The sequence below is a fragment of the Artemia sp. Qi Xiang Cuo genome, chromosome 2 (assembly GCF_049724085.1).
Source record: "Artemia sp. Qi Xiang Cuo chromosome 2, ASM4972408v1, whole genome shotgun sequence".
Lineage (NCBI taxonomy): Eukaryota > Metazoa > Arthropoda > Branchiopoda > Anostraca > Artemiidae > Artemia > Artemia sp. Qi Xiang Cuo.
This window is the reverse complement of record NC_142795.1, coordinates 91,374,549-91,396,933: the sequence shown is the minus strand read 5'-3', so window position 1 is coordinate 91,396,933 and position 22,385 is coordinate 91,374,549. Positions and strand designations below refer to the sequence as shown.

Below are 22,385 nucleotides of genomic sequence, written 5' to 3'. Positions count from 1 at the left end.
AGTACTCATACTTTTCACCCCCAACTTTACTATACTACTTTTTTGAATGTTCCAACACCAAGCAATACTTATCAAATGGCATTTCAGAACATGTTTTTTTCTTAATGTCCTTCCTAAACCCATTTTACAAGTTGAAGTTCCCATCCTTTTCACCCACAACTATACTTTACAGCTCTTGAATGCCACAACACCCAACAATACTTTTCAAAAGACATTTCAGAACAAGGTCTTTTCTTAATGTCCCTCCTAAACCCATTTTACAAGTTGAAGTACCCATCCTTTTCAACCACAACTTTACTTTACAGCTTTTGAATGCCCCAACAACAAGCAATACTTCTCAAATGGCATTTCAGAACAAGTTATTTTCTTAATGTCCTTCCTAAACCCATTTTACAAGTTGAAGTTCCCATCATTTTCACCTGCAACTATACTTTACAGCTCTTGAATGCTCCAACACCTAGCAATACTTCTCAAATGGCATTTCAGAAAAAGTTATTTTCTTAATGTCCCTCCTAAACCCATTTTACAAGTTGAAGTACCCATCCTTTTTACACACAACTTTACTTTACAGCTTTTTTGATTTCTCCAATACCAAGCAACACTTTTCAAAAGGCATTTCAAAACAAGTTCATTTCTTAATATCCATCCTAAGCCAATTTTACAATTTGAAGTACCCATCCTTTTTATCCACAACTTTACTATACTGCCTTTTTGAATGATCCAACACCAAACAATACTTTTCAAATGGCATTTCAGAACAATTTCTTTTCTTAATTTCCTTCCTAAACCCATTTTAGAAGTTGAAGTACCCATCCTTTTCACCACAACTTTACTTTACAGCTTTTTGAATGCTCCAACACCAAGCAATACTTTTCAAAAGGCATTTCAGAACAATTTCTTTTCTTAATGTCCCTCCTAAACCCATTTTAAAAGTTGAAGTACCCATCCTTTGCACCTACAACTTTACTATACTGCCTTTTTGAATGCTCCAACACCAAGCAATACTTTTCAAACGGCATTTCAGAACAAGTTATTTTCTTAATGTCCTTCCTAAACCCATTTTACAAGTTGAAGTTCCCATCCTTTTCACCCCCAACTTTACTATACTGCTTTTTTGAATGCTCCAACACCAAGCAATACTTCTCAAATGGCATTTCAGAACATGTTATTTTCTTAATGTCATTCCTAAACCCATTTTACAAGTTGAGGAACCCATCCTTTCACCACAACTTTACTTTACAGTTCCTGAATGCCACAACACCAATCAATACTTTTCAATAGACATTTCAGAACAAGGTCTTTTCTTAATATCCATCCTAAACCCATTTTACAAGTTGAATTACCCATCCTTTTCACCCACAACTTTACTTTACAGCTTTTGAATGCTCCAACAACAAGCAATACTTCTCAAATGGCATTTCAGAACAAGTTATTTTCTTAATGTCCTTCCTAAACCCATTTTACAAGTTGAAGTTCCCATCTTTTTCACCTGCAACTATACCTTACAGCTTTTGAATGCTCCAACACCCAGCAATACTTCTCAAATGGCATTTCAGAAAAAGTTATTTTCTTAATGTCCCTCCTAAACCCATTTTACAAGTTGAAGTACCCATCCTTTTTACACACAACTTTACTTTACAGCTTTTTTGAATGCTCCAACACCAAGCAATACTTTTCAAAAGGCATTTCAGAACAATTTCTTTTCTTAATGTCCTTCCTAAACCCATTTTACAAGTTGAAGTACCCATCCTTGTCACCTACAACTTTACTATACTGCCTTTTGAATGCTCCAACACCAAGCAATACTTTTCAAATGACATTTCAGAACAAGTTATTTTCTTAATGTCCTTCCTAAACCCATTTTACAAGTTGAAGTTCCCATCCTTTTAACCACAACTTGACTTAACAGCTTTTTGAATGCTCCAACACCAAGCAATACTTTTCAAAAGGCATTTCAGAACAATTTCTTTTCTTAATGTCCTTCCTAAACCCATTTTAAAAGTTGAAGTACCCATCCTTTTCACCCACAACTTTACTATACTGCCTTTTTGAATGCTCCAACACCAAGCAATACTTTTCAAAAGGCATTTCCGAACAAGTTATTTTCTTAATGTACTTCCTAAACCCATTTTACAAGTTGAAGTTCCCATCCTTTTCACCCCCAACTTTACTTTACAGCTTTTTGAATGCCCCAACACCAAGCAATACTTTTCAAAGGAAATTTCAGAACAAGTTCTTTTCATAATATCCCTCCTAAGCCCATTTTACAAATTGAACTACCCATCCTTTTCACACACAACTTTACTTTACAGCCTTTTGAATGCGCCAACACCAAGCAATACTTTTCAAATGCATTTCAGAACAAGCTCTTTTCATACTGTCCATCTTAAACCCATTTTACAAGTTGAAGTACCTATCCTTTTCACCCACAACTTTACTTTACAGCTTTTTGAATGCCCAACACCAAGCAATACTTTTCAAAGGCATTTCAGAACAAGTTCTTTTCTTAGTGACCGTCGTAAACCAAATTTACAAATTGAAGTACCCATCTTTTTAACCCACAACTTTACTTTACAGCTTTTGAATGCTCCAACACCAAGCAATACTTTTCAAAGGCATTTCAGAACAAGTTCTTTTCTTAATGTCCCTACTTAGCCCATTTTACAATTTGAAGTACCCATCCTTTTCACTCACAACCTTACTGTAATGCTTTTTTGAATGCTCCTACACCAAGAATAACTTTTCAAATTGCATTCAAGAATAATTTATTTTCTTTATATCCTTCTTAAACCCATTTAACAAGTTGAAGTTCCCAATCTTTTCACCCCCTAATTTACATTAAAGCTTCTCGAATTCTAAAAAGCCAAGCAATACCTTTCAAAAAGCATTTCAGAACAAGTTCTTTTCATAATACCCCTCCTAAGCCCATTTTACAAATTGAACTACCCATCCTTTTCACACACAACTTTACTTTACAGCCTTTTGAATGTGCCAACACCAAGCAATACTTTTCAAATGCATTTCAGAACAAGTTCCTTTCATAATGTCCATCCTAAACCCATTTTACATGTTGAAGTTCCCATCCTTTTCCCCCACAATTTTACTTTACAGCTTTTTTAATGCCAAACACCAAGCAATACTTTTCAAAGGCATTTCAGAACAAGTTCTTTTCTTAGAGACCGTCGTAAACTAAATTTACAAATTGAAGTACCCATCCTTTTCACCCACAACTTTACTTTACAGTTTTTTGAATGATCCAACACCAAGCAATACTTTTCAAAAGGCATTTCTGAACTATGTCCTTTCTTAATTTCCGTCCTAAACCCATTTTACAAGTTGAAGTACCCATCCTTTACACTCACAACTTTACTTTACAGCTTTTTGAATGCCCCAAAACCAAGCAATACTTTTCAAAAAGCATTTCACAACAAGTTTTTTCTTAATATCACTCCTAAGCCCATTTTACAAGTTGAAGTACTCATCCTTTTAACCCACAACTTTACTTTACTGCTTTTTTGAATGCTCCAACACCAAGCAATACTTCTCAAATGGCATTTCAGAACATGTTATTTTTTTAATGTATTTCCTAAACCCATTTTACAAGTTGAAGTTCCCATCCTTTTCACTCACAACTATACTTTACAGCTCTTGAATGCCACAACACCAAGCAATACTTTTCAAAAGACATTTCAGAACAAGTTATTTTCTTAATGTCCTTCCTAAACCCATTTTACAAGTTGAAGTTCCCATCTTTTTCACCTGCAACTATACTTTACAGCTCTTGAATGCTCCAACACCTAGCAATACTTCTCAAATGGCATTTCAGAAAAAGTTATTTTCTTAATGTCCCTCCTAAACCCATTTTACAAGTTGAAGTACCCATCCTTTTCACCCACAACTTTACTTTACAGCTATTGAATGCCCCAACACCTAGCAATACTTTTCAAAAGGTATTTCAGAACCAGTTCCTTTCCTAATGTCCCTCCTAAAACCATTTTACAAGTTGAAGTACCCATCCTATTCGCCACAACTTTACTTTACAACTTTTTTTTTAATGTCCCTCCTAAATCCATTTTACAAGTTGAAGTACCCATCTTTTTCACCCAGAACTATACTTCACAGCTTTTTGAATGCCCCAACACCAAGCAATACTTTTCAAAAGGCATTTCAGCACAAGTTCTTTTCTTAATGTCCCTCCTAAACCCATTTTACGAGTTAAGGTACCCATCCTTTTCACCACAACTTTACTTTAAAACTTTTTTGCACGCCACAATATCATGCAAGTTTCCACTTCAGTTCAGATTTTTCTCAAAGAGATGAAAAAATTTAAAATACTGTTCCAAATTTTTTCATAGAAGATAGAAAGTTCAAGTTATCTTCTCAATTTTATTAAAGAACTTACAGTTCAATTCTAATTTTTCCAAAGAAAATAAAAATCTTCCACTTCAGTTCTTAATTTCACAAAGACTTAAGGAAATTTAAAGTTCTATTTGAAATTTTTCCGTAGAAGATAGAAAAAGCTATACCATAGTTGTGAATATTTTCCCGTAAGATAAAAATTTCTACTTCAATTTTAAATTTTCTCAACGAAGTGAAGAAAAGTTCAAGTTCTTGTCATCATGCAAGATTCCACTTTAGTTCAGATTTTTCTCAAAGAGATGAAAAAATTGAAAATACTGTTCCAAATTTTTCATAGAAGATAGGAGGTTCAAGTTATCTTCTGAATTTTATTAAAGAACTTTGTGTCTCAAAGCAATACAACAACCAAGCAATACTTTTCAAAAGGCATTTCAGAACAATTTCTTATCATAATGTCCTTCCTAACCCATTTTAAAGGTTGAAGTACCCATCCTTTTCACCCACAGCTTTACTATACTGCCTTTTTGAATGCTCCAACACCAATCAATACTTTTCAAATGGCATTTCAGAACAAGTTATATTCTTAATGTCCTTCCTAAACCCATTTTACAAGTTGAAGTACCCATCTTTTTCACCCACAATTTTACTTTACAGCTTTTTGAATGTCCCAACACCAAGCAATATTTTCCAAAAGGCATTTCAGAACCAGTTTCTTTCTTAACGTTCCTCATAAAAACTTTTTACAAGTTGAAGCACCCATCGTTTTCACCACAACTTTACTTTACAGCTTTTTGAATGCTCCAACGCCAAGCAATACTTTTCAAATGCATTTCAGAACAAGTTCTTTCCATAATGTCCATCCTAAACCCATTTTACAAGTTGAAGTACCCATCCTTTTCACCCACAATTTTACTTTACAGCTTTTTGAATGCCCAACACCAAGCAATACTTTTCAAAGGCATTTCAGAACAAGTTCTTTTCTTAGTGACCGTCGTAAACCAAATTTACAAATTGAAGTACCCATCCTTTTCACCCACAACTTTACTTTACAGCTTTTTGAATGCTCCAACACCAAGCAATACTTTTCAAAGGGCATTTCAGAACAAGTTCTTTTCTTAATTTCCTTCCTAAACCCATTTTACAAGTTGAAGTACCCATCCTTTACACCCACAACTTTACTTTACAGCTTTTTGAATGCCCCAAAACCAAGCAATACTTTTCAAAAAGCATTTCACAACAAGTTTTTTCTTAATATCACTCCTAAGACCATTTTACAAGTTAAAGTACTCATCCTTTTAACCCATAACTTTACTTTACAGCTTTGAATGCTCCAACACCAAGCAATACTTTTCAACGGCATTTCAGAACAACTTCTTTTCTTAATGTCCCACCTAAACCCATTTTACAAGTTGAAGTACCCATACTTTTCACCATAACTTTACTATACTGCTTTTTTGAATGCTCCAACACCAAGCAATACTTCTCAGATGGCATTTTAAAACATGTTCTTTTCTTTATGTCCCTCCTAAACCCATTTTACAAGTTGAAGAACCCATCCTTTCACCACAACTTTACTTTAAAATTACTGAATGCCACAACACCAAACAATACTTTTCAATAGATATTTCAGAACAAGGTCTTTTCTTAATGTCCCTCCTAAACCCATTTTACAAGTTGAAGTACCCATCCTTTTCACCCACAACTTTATTTTACAGCTTTTGAATTCCCCAATACCAATCAACATTTTTCAAAGGGCATTTCAGAACAATTTTTTTTCTTAATGTCCCTCCTAAGCCCATTTTAAAATTTGATGTACCCATCCTTTTCACCCACAACTTTACTATACTGCCTTTTTGAATGCTCCAACACAAAGCAATACTTTTCAAATGGCATTTCAGAACAAGTTATTTTAATAATATCCATCCTACACCCAGTTTACAAGTTTAAGTACCCATTCTTTTAACCACAACTTGACTCAACAGCTTTTTGAATGCTCCAACACCAAGCAATACTTTTCAAAAGGCATTTCAGAACAATTTCTTTTCCTAATGTCCTTCCTAAACCCCATTTTACAAGTTGAAGTACCCATCCTTTACACCCACAACTTTACTTTACTGCCTTTTTGAATGCTCCAACAACAAGAAATACTTTTCAAACGGCATTTCAGAACAAGTTATTTTCTTAATGTCCTTCCTAAACCCATTTTACAAGATGAACTTCCCATCCTTTTCACCCCCAACTTTACTTTACAGCTTTTTGAATGCCCCAACACCAAGCAATACTTTTCAAAAGGCATTTCAGAACAATGTCTTTTCATAATATCCCTCATAAGCCCATTTTACAAATTGAAGTACCCATCCTTTTCACACACAATTTTACTTTAAAGACTTTTGAATGCGCCAGCACCAAGCAATACTTTTCAAATGCATTTCAGAACAAGTTTTTTCCTTAATGTCCATCTTAAACCCATTTTACAATTTTAAATGCCAATCGTTTTCATCCACAACTTTACTTTACAGCTTTTTGAATGCTCAACACCAAGCAATACTTTTCAAAGGCTTTTCAGAACAAGTTATTTTCTTAGAGACCTTCGTAAACTAAATTTACAAATTGAAGTACCCATCCTTTTCACCCAAAACTTTACAGCTTTTTGAATGCTCCAACACCAAGCAATACTTTTCAAAGGGCATTTCAGATCTAGTTCTTTTCTTAATGTCCTTCCTAAACCCATTTTACAAGTTGAAGTACCCATCCTTTACACCCACAACTTTACTTTACAGCTTTTTGAATGCCCCAAAACCAAGCAATACTTTTCAAAAAGCATTTCACAACAAGTTTCTTTCTTAATATCACTCCTAAGCCCATTTTACAAGTTGAAGTACTCATCATTTTAACCCACAACTTTACTTTACTGCTTTTTTGAATGCTCCAACACCAAGCAATACTTCTCAAATGGCATTTCAGAACATGTTATTTTCTTAATGTATTTCCAAAACCCATTTTACAAGTTGAGGTACCCATCCTTTCACCACAACTTTACTTTACAGCTCTTGAATGCCACAACACCAAGCAATACTTTTCAAAAGACATTTCAGAACAAGGTCTTTTCTTAATGTCCCTCCTAAACCAATTTTACACGTTGAAGTACCCATCCTTTTCACCCACAACTTTACTTTACAGCTTTTGAATGCTCCAACACCAAGCAATACTTCTCAAATGGCATTTCAGAACAAGTTATTTTCTTAATGTCCTTCCTAAACCCATTTTACAAGTTGAAGTTCCCATCTTTTTCACCTGCAACTATACTTTACGGCTCTTGAATGCTCCAACACCTAGCAATACTTCTCAAATGGCATTTCAGAACCAGTTCCTTTCTTAATGTCCCTCCTAAAACCATTTTACAAGTTGAAGTACCCATCCTTTTCACCACAACTTTACTTTACAACTTTTTTCTTAATGTCCCTCCTAAATTCGTTTTACAAGTTGAAGTACCCATCTTTTTCACCCCGAACTATACTTCACAGCTTTTTGAATGCCCCAACACCAAGCAATACTTTTCAAAAGGCATTTCAGCACAAGTTCTTTTCTTAATGTCCCTCCTAAACCCATTTTACGAGTTAAGGTACCCATCCTTTTCACCACATCTTTACTTTAAAACTTTTTTTCACGCCACAATATCATGCAAGTTTCCACTTCAGTTCAGATTTTTCTCAAAGAGATGAAAAAATTTAAAATACTGTTCCAAATTTTTCATAGAAGATAGAAAGTTCAAGTTATCTTCTGAATTTTATTAAAGAACTTACAGTTCAATTCTAATTTTTCCAAAGAAAATAAAAATCTTCCACTTCAGTTCTTAATTTCACAAAGACTTATGGAAATTTAAAGTTCTATTTGAAATTTTTCCGTAGAAGATAGAAAAAGCTATATCATAGTTGTGAATATTTTCCCGGAAGATAAAAATTTCTACTTCAATTTTAAATTTTCTCAACGAAGTGAAGAAAAGTTCAAGTTCTAGTCATCATGAAAGATTCCACTTCAGTTCAGATTTTTCTCAAAGAGATGAAAAAATTGAAAATACTGTTCCAAATTTTTCATAGAAGATAGGAGGTTCAAGTTATCTTCTGAATTTTATTAAAGAACTTTGTGTCTCAAAGCAATACAACAACCAAGCAATACTTTTCAAAAGGCATTTCAGAACAATTTCTTTTCTTAATGTCCTTCCTAAACCCATTTTACAAGTTGAAGTACCCATCCTTTTCACCCACAACTTTACTATACTGCCTTTTTGAATGCTCCAACACCAAGCAATACTTTTCAAATGGCATTTCAGAGCAAGTTATTTTCTTAATGTCCTTCCTAAACCCATTTTACAAGTTGAAGTGCCCATCTTTTTCACCCACAACTTCACTTTACAGCTTTTTGAATACCCCAACACCAAACAATATTTTTCAAAAGGCATTTCAGAACCAGTTTTTTTCTCAATGTCCCTCATAAAACCTTTTTAAAGTTTGAAGCACCCATCGTTTTCACCACAACTTTACTTTGCAGCTTTTTGAATGCTCCAACACCAAGCAATACTTTTCAAAAGGCATTTCAGAACAAGTTCTTTTCATAATATCCCTCCTAAGCCCATTTTACAAATTGAAATACCCATCCTTTTCACACACAACTTTACTTTACAGCCTTTTGAATGCGCCAACACCAAGCAATACTTTTCAAAGGCATTTCAGAACAAGTTCTTTTCATAATGTCCATCCTAAACCCATTTTACAAGTTGAAGTACCCATCCTTTTCACCCACAACTTTACTTTACAGCTTTTTGAATGCCCAACACCAAGCAATACTTTTCAAAAGCATTTCAGAACAAGTTCTTTTCTTAGAGACCGTAGTAAACTAAATTTACAAATTGAAGTACCCATCCTTTTCACCCACAACTTTACTTTAAAGCTTTTTGAATGCTCTAACACCAAGCAATACTTTTCAAAGGGCATTTCAGAACAAATTCTTTTCTTTAATGTCCTTCCTAAACCCATTTTACAAGTTGAAGTACCCATCCTTTACACCCACAACTTTACTTTACAGCTTTTTGAATGCCCCAAAACCAAGAAATACTTTTCAAAAAGAATTTAACAACAAGTTTCTTTCTTAATATCACTCCTAAGCCCATTTTACATGTTAAAGTACTCATCCTTTTAACCCACAACTTTACTTTACAGCTTTTGAATGCTCCAACACCAAGCAATACTTTTCAAAGGCATTTCAGAACAAGTTCTTTTCTTAATGTCCCTCCTAAACCCATTTTACAAGTTGAAGTACTCATACTTTTCACCACAACTTTACTATACTACTTTTTTGAATGTTCCAACACCAAGCAATACTTCTCAAATGGCATTTCAAAACAAGTTTTTTTCTTTGTGTCATTCCTAAGCCCATTTTACAAGCTGAAGATCCAATCTTTTTCTCCCGCAACTATACTTTACAATTACTGAATGCCACAATACGAAGCAATACGTTTTAAAATACATTTCAGAACAAGGTCTTTTGTTAATGTCCCTCCTAACCCCATTTTACAAGTTGAAGTACCCATAATTTTCACCCACAACTTTACTTTACAGCTTTTGAATGCCCCAACACCAAGCAATACTTCTCAAATGGCATTTCAGAACAAGTTATCTTCTTAATATCCTTCCTAAACCCATTTTACAAGTTGAAGTTCCCATCATTTTCACCTGCAACTATACTTTACAGCTCTTGAATGCTCCAACACCTAGCAATACTTCTCAAATGGCATTTCAGAAAAAGTTATTTTCTTAATGTCCCTCCTAAACCCGTTTTACAAGTTGAAGTACCCATCCTTTTCACCCACAACTTTACTTTACAGCTATTGAATGCCCCAACACCTAGCAATACTTTTCAAAAGGCATTTCAGAACCAGTTCCTTTCTTAATGTCCCTCCTAAAACCATTTTACAAGTTGAAGTACCCATCCTTTTCACCACAACTTTACTTTACAACTTTTTTTCTTAATGTCCCTCCTAAATCCATTTTACAAGTTGAAGTACCCATCCTTTTCACCCAGAACTATACTTCACAGCTTTTTGAATGCCCCAACACCAAGCAATACTTTTCAAAAGGCATTTCGGAACAAGTTCTTTTCTTAATGTCCCTCCTTAACCCATTTTACAAGTTGAGGTACCCATCCTTTTCACCACAACTTTACTTTAAAACTTTTTTGCACGCCACAATATCATGCAAGTTTCCACTTCAATTCAGATTTTTCTCAAAAAGATGAAAAATTTAAAATACTGTTCCAAATTTTTCATAGAAGATAGAAAGTTCAAGTTATCTTCTCAATTTTATTAAAGAACTTACTGTTCAATTCTAATTTTTCCAAAGTTCAATTCTAATTTATCCAAAGAAAATAAAAATCTTCCACTTCAGTTCTTAATTTCACAAAGACTTAAGGAAATTTAAAGTTCTATTTGAAATTTTTCCGTAGAAGATAGAAAAAGCTATATCATAGTTGTAAATATTTTCCCGGAAGATAAAAATTTATACTTCAATTTTAAATTTTCTCAACGAAGTGAAGAAAAGTTCAAGTTCTAGTCATCATGCAAGATTCCACTTCAGTTCAGATTTTTCTCAAAGAAATGAAAAAATTGAAAATACTGTTCCAAACTTTTCATAGAAAATAGGAAGTTCAAGTTATCTTCTGAATTTTATTAAAGAACTTTGTGTCTCAAAGCAATACAACAGCCAAGCAATACTTTTCAAAAGGCATTTCAGAACAATATCTTTTCTTAATGTCCTTACTAAACCCATTTTACAAGTTGAAGTACCCATCCTTTTCACCCACAACTTTACTGTACTGCCTTTTTGAATGCTCCAACACCAAGCAATACTTTTCAAATGGCATTTCAGAACAAGTTATTTTCTTAATGTCCTTCCTAAACCCATTTTACAAGTTGAAGTTCCCATCTTTTTCACCCATAACTTTACTTTACAGCTTTTTGAATGCCCCAAAACCAAGCAATATTTTTCAAAAGCCATTTCAGAACCAGTTTATTTCTTAACGTCCCTCATAAAACCTTTTTACAAGCTGAAATACCCATCCTTTTCATCACAACTTTACTTTCAGCTTTTTGAATGCTCCAACGCCAAGCAATACTTTTCAAAAGGCATTTCAGAACAATAACTTTTCTTAATGTCCCTCCTAAACCCATTTTATAAGTTGAAGTACCCATCCTTTTCACCCAAGACTTTACTATACTGCCTTTTTGAATGCTCCAACACCAAGCAATACTTTTCAAATGGCATTTCAGAACAATTTATTTTCTTATTGTCCTTCCTAAACCCATTTACAAGTTGAAGTTCCTATCCTTTTCACCCCCCAACTTTACCTTACAGCTGTTTGAATGCCCCAACACCAAGCAATACTTTTCAAAAGGCATTTCAGAACAAGTTCTTTTCATAATATCCCTCCTAAACCCATTTTACAAATTGAAGTACCCATCCTTTTCACACACAACTTTACTTTACAGCCTTTTGAATGTGCCAACACCAAGCAATACTTTTCAAATGCATTTCAGAACAAGTTCTTTTCAAAATGTCCATCCTATACTTTGAGACACAATGTATTGCTTGCTTGGTGTTGGAGCATTCAAAAAAGCTGTAAAATAAAGTTGTGTGTAAAAAGGATGGGTACTTCAATTTGTAAAATGGGTTTAGGAGGGACATTAAGAAAAGAACTTGTGAAATGCATTGAAAAGTATTGCTTGGTGTTGGGGCATTCAAAGAGCTGTAAAGTAAAGTTGTGGGTGAAAAGGATGGGTACTTCAACTTGTAAAATGGGTTTAGGAAGGACATTAAGAAAATAACTTGTTCTGAAATGCCTTTTGAAAAGTATTGCTGGGTGTTGGAGCATTCAAGAAGCAGTATATTAAAGTTAAGGGTGAAAAGGATGGGTACTTCAACTTGTAAAATGGGTTTAGGATGGACATTATGAAAAGAACTTGTTCTGAAATGCCCTTTGAAAAGTATTGCTTGGTATTGGAGCATTCAAAAGCTGTAAAGTAAAGTTGAGGGTGAAAAGGATGGGTTCTTCAATTTGTAAAATAGGTTTAGGAGGTACATTAAAAAACGAACTTATTGTGAAATGCCATTTGAAAAGTATTGATTGTAGTGTAGTGTAGTATTGCTAGTAGTGTTGGAGCATTCAGTTGTGGGTGAAAAGGATGGGTACTTCAACTTGTAAAATGGGTTTAGGAGGGACATTAAGAAAAGACCTTGTTCTGAAATGTCTTTTGAAAAGTATTGCTTGGTGTTGTGGCATTCAAGAACTGTAAAGTATAGTTGTGGGTGAAAAGGATGGGATCTTCAACTTGTAAAATGGGTTTAGGAAGGACATTAAGAAAATAAATTGTTCTGAAATGCTATTTGAGAAGTATTGCTTGGTGTTGGAGCACTCAAAAAAACTGTATAGTGAAGTTGTGTTGAAAAGGATGAGTATTTAAACTTGTAAAATGGGTTTAGGAGGGACATTAAGAAAAGGACTTTTTCTGAAATGCCTTTGAACGGAATTGCTTGGTCTTGGAGCATTCAAAGCTTTAAAGTAAAGTTATGGGATAAAAGGATGTGTACTTCAACATGTAAAATGAGCTTAGGAGTGATATTAAGAAAGGAACTTGTTGTGAAATGTCTTTTGAAAAGTATTGCTTGGTGTTGAGGCATTCAAAAAGCTGTAAAGTAAAGTTGTGGGTGTAAAAGATGGGTACTTCAACTTGTAAAATGGGTTTAGGATGGACATTATGAAAAGAACTTGTTCTGAAATGCCTTTTGAAAAGTATTGCTTGGTGTTGGAGCATTCAAAAAGCCGTAAAGTAAAGTTGTGGGGGAAAGGGATGGGTACTTCAATTTGTAAAATGGGTTTAGGACGGTCACTAAGAAAAGAACTTGTTCTAAAATGCCTTTTTAAAAGTATTGCTTGATCTTGGGGTGTGCAAAAAGTCGTAAAGTTAAGTTGTGGATGAGAAGTATGGGTACTTCAACTTTTAAAATGGGTTTAGGATGGAGATTAAGAAAATAACTTGTTCTGAAAAGATATAATAAAGCCTTAAGAAAGTATTAAGAAATGGGGAGGGGACTCTTTGGGGGCACGGGGGGCCTTTGGGGGTCCGGGGGCCTTTGGGGGTCCGGGGGCCTTTGGGAGCCCGGGGGCCTTTGGGGGTCCGGGGGACCTTTGGGGACCGGGGGCTTCCTTCGGGGTTGGGGTAGGGGGATCGGAGTCCTTTGGGGTTGGGGTAGGGGACCTCACGACACTGTTCAAATGGAACTTGTGTATTATAACGACCAAAGAGTTTCACCCTCAAATCCTCTTCTAAATCCTCTTCTAAAATCAACTTTTAAAATGTCTCTAACTGTTTCGCCCAAACAACCCCTAAACGTAATTTCTGCGTGTTCCTTTTGTTTTTGGCATCCCTGCGCTGTCACATTTGAAATTACTAGGAAACCCTTTCCCGCGTTAATCTATTCATCTCTAAGATCAAAATATCTCTTCCCCACCGTTAATGCGAATTTGCAAACTTCACCCGGAAACAATTCTCCTGGAAGAACTCAAAAGACATTAATAAACTTCGCCCGGAGACAATTCTCCTTGGAAATACATCAAAGACATTAATAAACTTAGCCCGGAAACAATTCTCAGAAATCCATTTCCCCTAGGGACTCTATGCCCATATATGGTGCCCCGTCACGAGCTCATGAGGTTAGGCTAGGTTACGCAATCAATTTCTCGGAAATGTGTTCTCCCTTGGGATTCCATGCCCATATATGGTGCCCCGTCGGACTGACAGCACAGGTGTTCTCCCTAGGGACTCTAGGCCCATATATGGTGTGGGATCGGGACTGAAAGCACAGGTGTTCTCCCTATGGACTCTATACCCATATATGCACTCCCGTCGGCATTAAACTAAATTGTAGATGGCAGCAGGGGTGAGTCGTGGGACCTCATGATGGGGTTCTACTGGTTTCTAAAGGAAACATTAGCTACGGAAAAGGCCCCAAAATTAAGTAAATCCTATGGAGAGATAATTTAATACCCATGCACAAATATTAACATTTTTCTATTTGTTTAACTTCTTATAATGAGGAGACAAAATATGTTGTAATCGTCGTATGACTCCATTTATTACATTTAATACTCTTTATGTGACCCGTAAGCTACTCTTGATTGAAGAGAGCGGAAGATTAAGGGCAACTATTATACGAATATGATTTATTTTGTTTTAGCCTTGATCATCATCACTCTTTTTTTCATACAAAAACTAAGTACAAAATACTGAGAGTGGAGGTAGAATAGAGAAAATATTGTCTATTAATGAATGAGTACTCTCAGTTACTCTCGTTGGGATAGTTGTCGACGGGTAAAGATTAGATCCAGTAATAAGAATGAGAAGTTCTTTAGCGGTATTAGTTAGGGGATAGGCTAGGTTGATGTTAAAATTACCCATGCTGACCACCTCATGATTCTGTTTTTCAAGCCTTTGGAGTGTTTCCAACAAATATTCTATAAACGAAGAAACAGAACCTTACGGTGATCGGTAAATTTCTCTAACGATTAACTTCCGTTGTGAAGGAAGTGACATATCAAGAAAAAGTGACTCAAAAATACCTTCTATATTTCGAGTTAGTTGGCCAGTAACACAGACTGGGTATTTGCTCATTGTGTGGATTGCCAATCCTCCTCTTGCTGACTCTTTTCTATGTACGAAATTAGATGTATACCCGGGGATATCTACCAGGATATCAGTCTGCTTCGGCAGGAATGTTTCACACAGTCCAAGAACGTCAGGTCGTATTTGTCGGCACATTGTCATTACGTCTGTCAGTGACGAAAATAATCCTTGGCAGTTGAACTGAACTATACTTACCTGAGATTCGTCGCATCCTTGGTGTATACTCATTAACTGAATATGTTTACTTCGAGGAAATTCAATTTCACTAAAAAAGAAGAACAATCATTTTCATTACTAATTACTCTATCAAAAATTTCTTCCAAATTTAAAAACGACTTTTCTAACTGTTCTAACATTTTTTAGCTGCCGTTAAGGTAGTGGGCCTCGGGGAGGAAGAAAAGGAACTCAAAACTTACCCAAAGCTCTCTGGGGAATGTGATCGCATCTGGGAGCAAAGCGAAGAGCCGTGAGAAATGTACATACCCGAATAAACTTCACTGAAACTGCAACAAAAAACTGATGTAAACAAAGATGGACTACCACAAGAAACACAGAAAAATGGAAAATGAAATATTTCTGTAAAAACAAATCACTCATTTCGGCAAGCGGCAAAAAAAACTAATTCATTAATGACAATTTTGCCCGTTTCCACTGCTGTAGCCCAATAACAAATAAATAATAATAACAAAAAAAAACAAAAAAAAAACTCTTAACTATTTTTATCATATTTTTCCTTCATCTCTTCGACTACAGCAGGCGGAATTATCAACTGATGTAAACAACAAATAAACAAATGCTGTAGCCCAATAACAAATAAATAATAATAACAAAAAAATAAAACTCTTAACTATTTTATCATATTTTTCCTTCATCTCTTCGACTACAGCAGGCAGAATTATCAACAACAACAAACAAAATCAAGAAAAACCAATCAGACTAATAACGTTTCAAACATCAAAGTCAGTATTATCAGGTTCGGTGGGTACTGCCAACTTTCGCGGGTCAAAGCAGTCGTCTTGAAATATAGTCCATTGTGAATTTCAAGACTTTTTTACCTCTAAGCATAATATTATTCCTTGCTGGACAACACGAGTTTCTGCAACCTTTTCTGCTGCCGATTTAGAACTTTTTAGCCTGTACCCGAGCGCTAGTAATTCTTTTCTTCGTTTACCGAGCTCAGCTGGCAAGTTTGTCGACAAACTGAAACCCGTTTTTTTTCAGCTTTCTACATTCTTTCATAATAGCTGAGCTTTCAGTGTCTGAGAGGCTAATAAAGATATACTCGATAGCTTTCTGCTTATTTGAATTACTTCAAAGGCTCAGCCCAGCTCCTTAGGAGGGAGCTGTCTATTTAGAAAAACGGTACAATGTACCCATACTCAGCTGATCAGCATCTGCAATTCCATTAGACTGAAAAAATGTCACCACAGTTTCTCGAAGATTTTCTGCTTTTTGCGGAGCTTCAAGACCTTTAGCTTTAACTTTTGATACTATTGTTTTTAAGATTTTATTGAGTAGGATCCATTGTTTAGGGATTCAGGATGTATCATTAAATTGTTTCGAGTACTTTCAATAGAAGAAGACTTAAGAGTGAATATTGATGGTTGCATGTCAAGAAGTCATTGTGTTCGTTGAGGAGTCACACAATGTTCTGTACTGGGACCCTTATTGCATCTAATTTATGTAGATTCCATGCGTTTTATATCATTGGGGAATGATTACGTCATTTTCCGATGATACAATCTTTACGGTAGTATCCTATCATTTTGCATGAATCTTTACTTTTTATGACTTTTATAGTTATAGCACATGTTATGATGTCATTTATCATTATGTATGCTAAAATGTATTTTTTTTATCAGAACTTTTATTTGAAATCTGTAAATTTGAAATCTTTTATTTGAATTTTTGTCTGTAAATTACAAAAGACATTTAATGCAGCAATTCCTTTTAAAATAAGATATTAAACATTCCCTCCACCAACTCTAGAGTAAAAGTACGAAAGTGCTCATGGAAAAGACACCCTTTAAGTATCACATAAACCATTTAAAAATTACGTGTTTATAAGTGGGCAGTGTAGTGGATAGTGTGTTAGATGTGCAATATGAAGGGTGCGGGTTCAATTCTCGGCATAGGTATATTTTTGTGCACTGGATAATTTTATTTCAAGACAAATCTCTGTTAATAACTACTACTAAGAACACAGATACGCAATCTTTTTTTCTGTTTAGTCCTAGACTATTGGCCGACAAAAACGATTTTTGTAAATCTATCATCCACCTATACCGATCCTTTGTGTAATTACTATTAATTTTTTATTAAAATTTTCACACATAATTATGACATCTTGGACACCACAAGCTGAATAGTATATTTAAATTGGAAGTTGCCACAGTATAGCTGAGAGTAATCTCCTTCGAAACTGAATGATTCGAGATCAATGCACTCTGTTGTAACGATCAATCTTAATATTAATCTTTTCCCAGTCATAAGTGAAATCATAAGGAATATTCAGTTTATCAGCAAGACTTCTGAAGATATCCATTAGATATGAATAATCTGGAGTTTCTGCAAACTCCAAGTTTCGGCAGTAGTTCAAGTACAAACCAAATTCTGTTGGTATGCTTTCACATAGAGTAGATATGCTGGTGGACTTTTTAGATTTGTATATTTTGTCTAATAAGTCTAATTTTGAAGTGGCTTTTAAGTTTTGCCACGGAAGATAACCCTTCACAAAATGTACCAATACATATCCTAGGGATTCAAGATCATCTCGGCGGTTTTGTTCAAGACCTTCATGTGCACTTAAAGAAGCATACTTAAGATTTCCTATTTTATACTTATTGTACTTCACTGGTATCTTTGAGTTAGAATACTGTCTTGTATAGGAATAACTAGTAAGGAAAACTTTTTAACGTCTGTATAGTCTTTTGTACCCATAGAAAAACTACTTGGATGAATGTTCCCATGGATAAAAAATTTAGAATGAACATATTCTAGTCTTTTCAGCATTTGATCAGCTAGAATCAAGACTGTCTTGAGGTTAAACTTCAGACTACAAGACGTAAACAGTTCTTGTAGTGAAGGTCCTAAAATATTCATTACCAATACGTTGTACTCATTCTCCTGACCACGACACTTGACTGCAGGTACACCATTTCCACCTTGAAGTGTCTTGGAATTATCGAAGTCACGAATTAGCTCGTTTTTTTCCTTAGAGCCCAACTTGATAAGTACATCTTCGTTGCTGTCCATGTCTTTTGCATAGTACGTATGACAAACATCGTTGCGTCGAATTTTTACTACTAAACGATATTTCCCTAAAAGAATAGTTTCATGTTCAGGTGCCTCAAAAACTGCGATTTTATCTAATGCTGGCTCTTTTTTCATCCCTTTCTTTTGACTCATTTTTCGCATTATAAATCAGACGATATCTTGTCAGTACTTAAAATCATTCTCATAAAAAATGTGTCCCGGAGTTAGAACGTAGTAAAAAAAACAAAACTAATTTTTGAATTTTCAGGGTTTTTCTAGTTTTAATTAAATAGTTAGAATTATTGCTCAGACACCATAAATATTTTTACAATTTGCATAATAACTTTAGTGATCCTGAACTGAGATTTAAAATAAAATAAAATTATCTTATTGAAAGATAAACGCGTAAATATTTTATATTCATTTAATACGTAATATATAATATTTATACACAATCTAACGATCCTTAAATAAAATAGTTCAAATTTATCATTGCATCCTGGAAACAAACCTTTTTGGCTTAATTCGTAAAGTACGTATCTCTATATTGTTGTCCTATTGTGGTCCTAATAGTGTAATTCTTGTTTTGATCTGAATCTTTTTTCAGGAGTTATGGGCTACTTTAGTTTTTACTATGGGGCGTGATCGTCTCTTAATAGTTAGCTAGCTACCGCTGCATCTTAGATTATGGGCTGGAAGTTCGTTCTTTACTGTAAACTAAGCTAAAAACTCTAAACTCTTAACTAAAACTTAACCAAACTATAACTTTAAGTAAAACTCTAAGCTATGACTCTAAGCTAAAACTCTAAATTCTGAACTGTAACTAAAACTAAACTAAACTAGAACTCTAACTAAAACTCTAAGCTAAGACTCTATGGTAAACTCTGAACTCTTAACTAAAACTAAACTAAACTAGAACTCTAACTGAAACTCAAAGGTAAAAAATCAAACTCTTAAGTAAAATTAAACTAAACTAGAACTCTAACAAAAAAAACTCTAAACTCTTAACTAAAACTAAACTAAACTTCAACTCTAACAAAAACTCTAAGCTAAGACTCTAAGCTAACACTCTAAACTAAAACTAAACTATACTAGAACTTCAACATAAACTCTAAGCTAAGACTCTAAGCTAAAAACACTAAACTCTTAACTAAAAATAAAATAATCTAGAACTCTTAAAAAAACTATAAGCTGATAATCTAAGATAAAACTCTAAACTATTAATTAAAACTAAAATAAACTAGAACTCTAAGCTAAGACTCTAAGTTAAAACACCAAACTCTTAACTAAAACTAAAATAAACTAGAACTCTAACTGAAACTCAAAGGTAAAACATCAAACTCTTAACGAAACTCAAAACATTGAATCTGTTATTCCATTTTCAAATAGTTGTGAATCATGATCTAGGGATTGCATGGTCAACTCATACAGAGTTCTGTACGACTTTTTGTCAAATGATAGAGTTTATGGTGGAATTCCATTCACTTTGCACATAAGGCTAGATAGATCAAAAATTAAAACCCTGGGGGGATTCAGTCCAGGATCCAACGGCACTAGCACTTCACAATGGCCAAAGCGAGTTTTGATGGAATTTCTCCATTGATGAATGATGAATCGGTATAACTGCGAGAGCCAGTGGTAATATAACGTTAATCAGCGATCCTATGGGGAACAAGAAATTTGATATTGTTACCATTGTCTCTCAGCTTTTCCACTGCCAATGCAGCGGAGCTCATAACCAGTTGTTTTCGAATATGAAGAATTGCTGAAGTGATAGTGCCATTTGCATCAGGTGCTGCAGCAAGTGTTTTTCTCAAAATAAAATTCAATGGAGCTAGTTGTAACTTTATGTCAATCTTGACATTGGGAGGCAACCATTGGGATATATTGAATATTTCATGATTTAATTTTCCAACAAGACGGTACTCCTACGTCACTGCAGCAGTTAACTCACCGTCAGTTTCCACACCTGATCTATATTCATAGCCTAGTGCCTGTCCTCACAACTCCTTATATGCTTTTGGAGTAATCATCCTAAATTGTATGTAGCTTGCATAGTTAGATAAATTATTGCTGGTGCTCACCAATGTCCCATTAATGAATACATTAATTTGTTTGAACAAGTTGTGTAGGATGCAGTTTTCGTAGGACAGGCCATCTGCAGCACTGAGAGTTCCATTGTCTGATTTTTTCTTCACCGCAACATTTAAATCAATAAATAATGATGATAAATCAATGAAAAAATCTTCTTTGCTAAATATCTAAAAGTGTATATTTTCTGAGAGGGGTTGTTGAGGATAAAATTGTTCATAATAGACATACTTGACACTGACATCAACATTTTCAGCATTTAATGGATTGAATGAGAATGGATGAGGTTCTTTTTGGGGGAGATAGGTCATCTTAAGAGAAGAAATCCTTTTTTGATCTAACAATCTTTTTTCTTCTGGTTTTCTTCTTTTTATTCCTCAAAGTTGTTGTTGGTGTCTTTTTCTTCCCACCTGGGTAGTGACTGATTAGTAAAATGATGACCACATACCCTTTTTAACCCCATCCCTTTTTGCAGAGATTTTAATTGCTCATCAAGGGCTCTTGCTGAAGATCTAATATTTTCTTAAACACTCTCGTTGAAATTTTTACCCGATCCCCGGTCCTGTAGTATTTGATGCAGCAGGTACAAGATATTTTCTGGCAAGAGGTAGTGCAGAACGAGATAGCCTAGCAAACCAACTACTCAGACCATATCCAGACATTGTTTTACGCCCCTTGTAATAGTCCAATCCTTGACCTATTTGACGAGGACCTGTACCACCAACATAGCAGTCAATATCAGGACAGACAAATGAAATTCTTCTATTGTTCATCTCATGTAGTGATGATGGTTCAAAAATGACATACAATCAAAGCTAAACCTTTTGTTTTTGCTAGAGGATCACCCAATTCACTTAGTTTTAATTGACAGAGTCTCAAATATAAAGTGTTTACAGAAACATACTGAAGATGCTTTATATTACAATGATGAACATGTTCACGGGTTGTTTTTTGTTCAAAAACACGTAGGAGGAGGCTATTTGAATTACCAACTCTCGATGTTTCCATAAAGGACGCATAAAGAAATGTATAAGAGTCCGAAGCGAAACCAGGTGGATAATCAGCAAAAATAACATGATTCATCCCGCTAAAAGTTCCAGCGTTTTTACCAGTGATCATATTCTGTTTCAAGCCAAGAACCTCTCTCAAATTATTATTGAGATGAATCATTTCAGTGTCAACAGGTGAGCTAATGTATATTCTATCGTGTTCCATTGAATAATTAAAATGGAATAAACCATTCCTATGATATGACATTTTTCTATTGAATGTACGACGTGAGTCAGTCATAGTACCATATTCTTTATATTTCAATGTGACATGTGGATATTCACTATATATAAGTGCTTTGACCCATTCATACTCGACAAAGAGTGACCAATGGAATGGTATAACTTTTACCCCATATACAGGATCCTTTCTCAGGATATTATACGTATTGTTGAGAATACAATCGACAAGAGCAACTTCATACTTTCCGTCATCGAATTTGATGGTGGGGGAAAGTTTTGTCTTAAAATCACTTGTTCATTCAAATCCTTGTAGAGAGGAAAGGAGACGTTGGACATGAATGTTGCATAAAAATCATTGGGCATTTTTAATGTCTTCAACACCGATCCAAGAATCACAAGCAGAGTTGTATCCTAACCAATGATTAAGTAACTGATTCTTGCCCCTTTGGGTACGGCTCTTTAATATATTTACAATTTGATAAATTTCACTATTATTTTTAACTTTTTGCAGTTAATAGTCATAAAAGCAGCCGAGAATCTCTTCATCTTTGGTGTTTCGTAGACGATAAATTATGGGTTTGGTTTTTAGGATTTTTGCCACTTTAAAAAGTACAGTGGATCATAAGTAATTGCCCTTTTCAAAAAACATTAATTATTCTATTAATTCGAACAGTATCACCAACATTGAAATTTTTCTTCACAGTCATTTCATTGGA

The 22,385-nt window shown here is 34.7% G+C and overlaps 1 protein-coding gene across 1 annotated transcript; it reads right to left on the bottom strand.

The window, feature by feature from the left end:
• Positions 1-17,528: 17,528 nt before the first annotated feature.
• LOC148955799 (uncharacterized) lies at positions 17,529-21,607 on the bottom strand. The gene is made up of 3 exons (XM_089107913.1): positions 21,427-21,607; positions 18,197-18,411; positions 17,529-17,951 (listed from the first exon to the last, which is right to left on the bottom strand). Exons 1-3 carry the CDS (start codon positions 21,605-21,607, stop codon positions 17,529-17,531), a joined length of 819 nt encoding a protein of 272 aa, XP_088964039.1.
• Between the last annotated feature and the right edge of the window lie 778 nt (positions 21,608-22,385).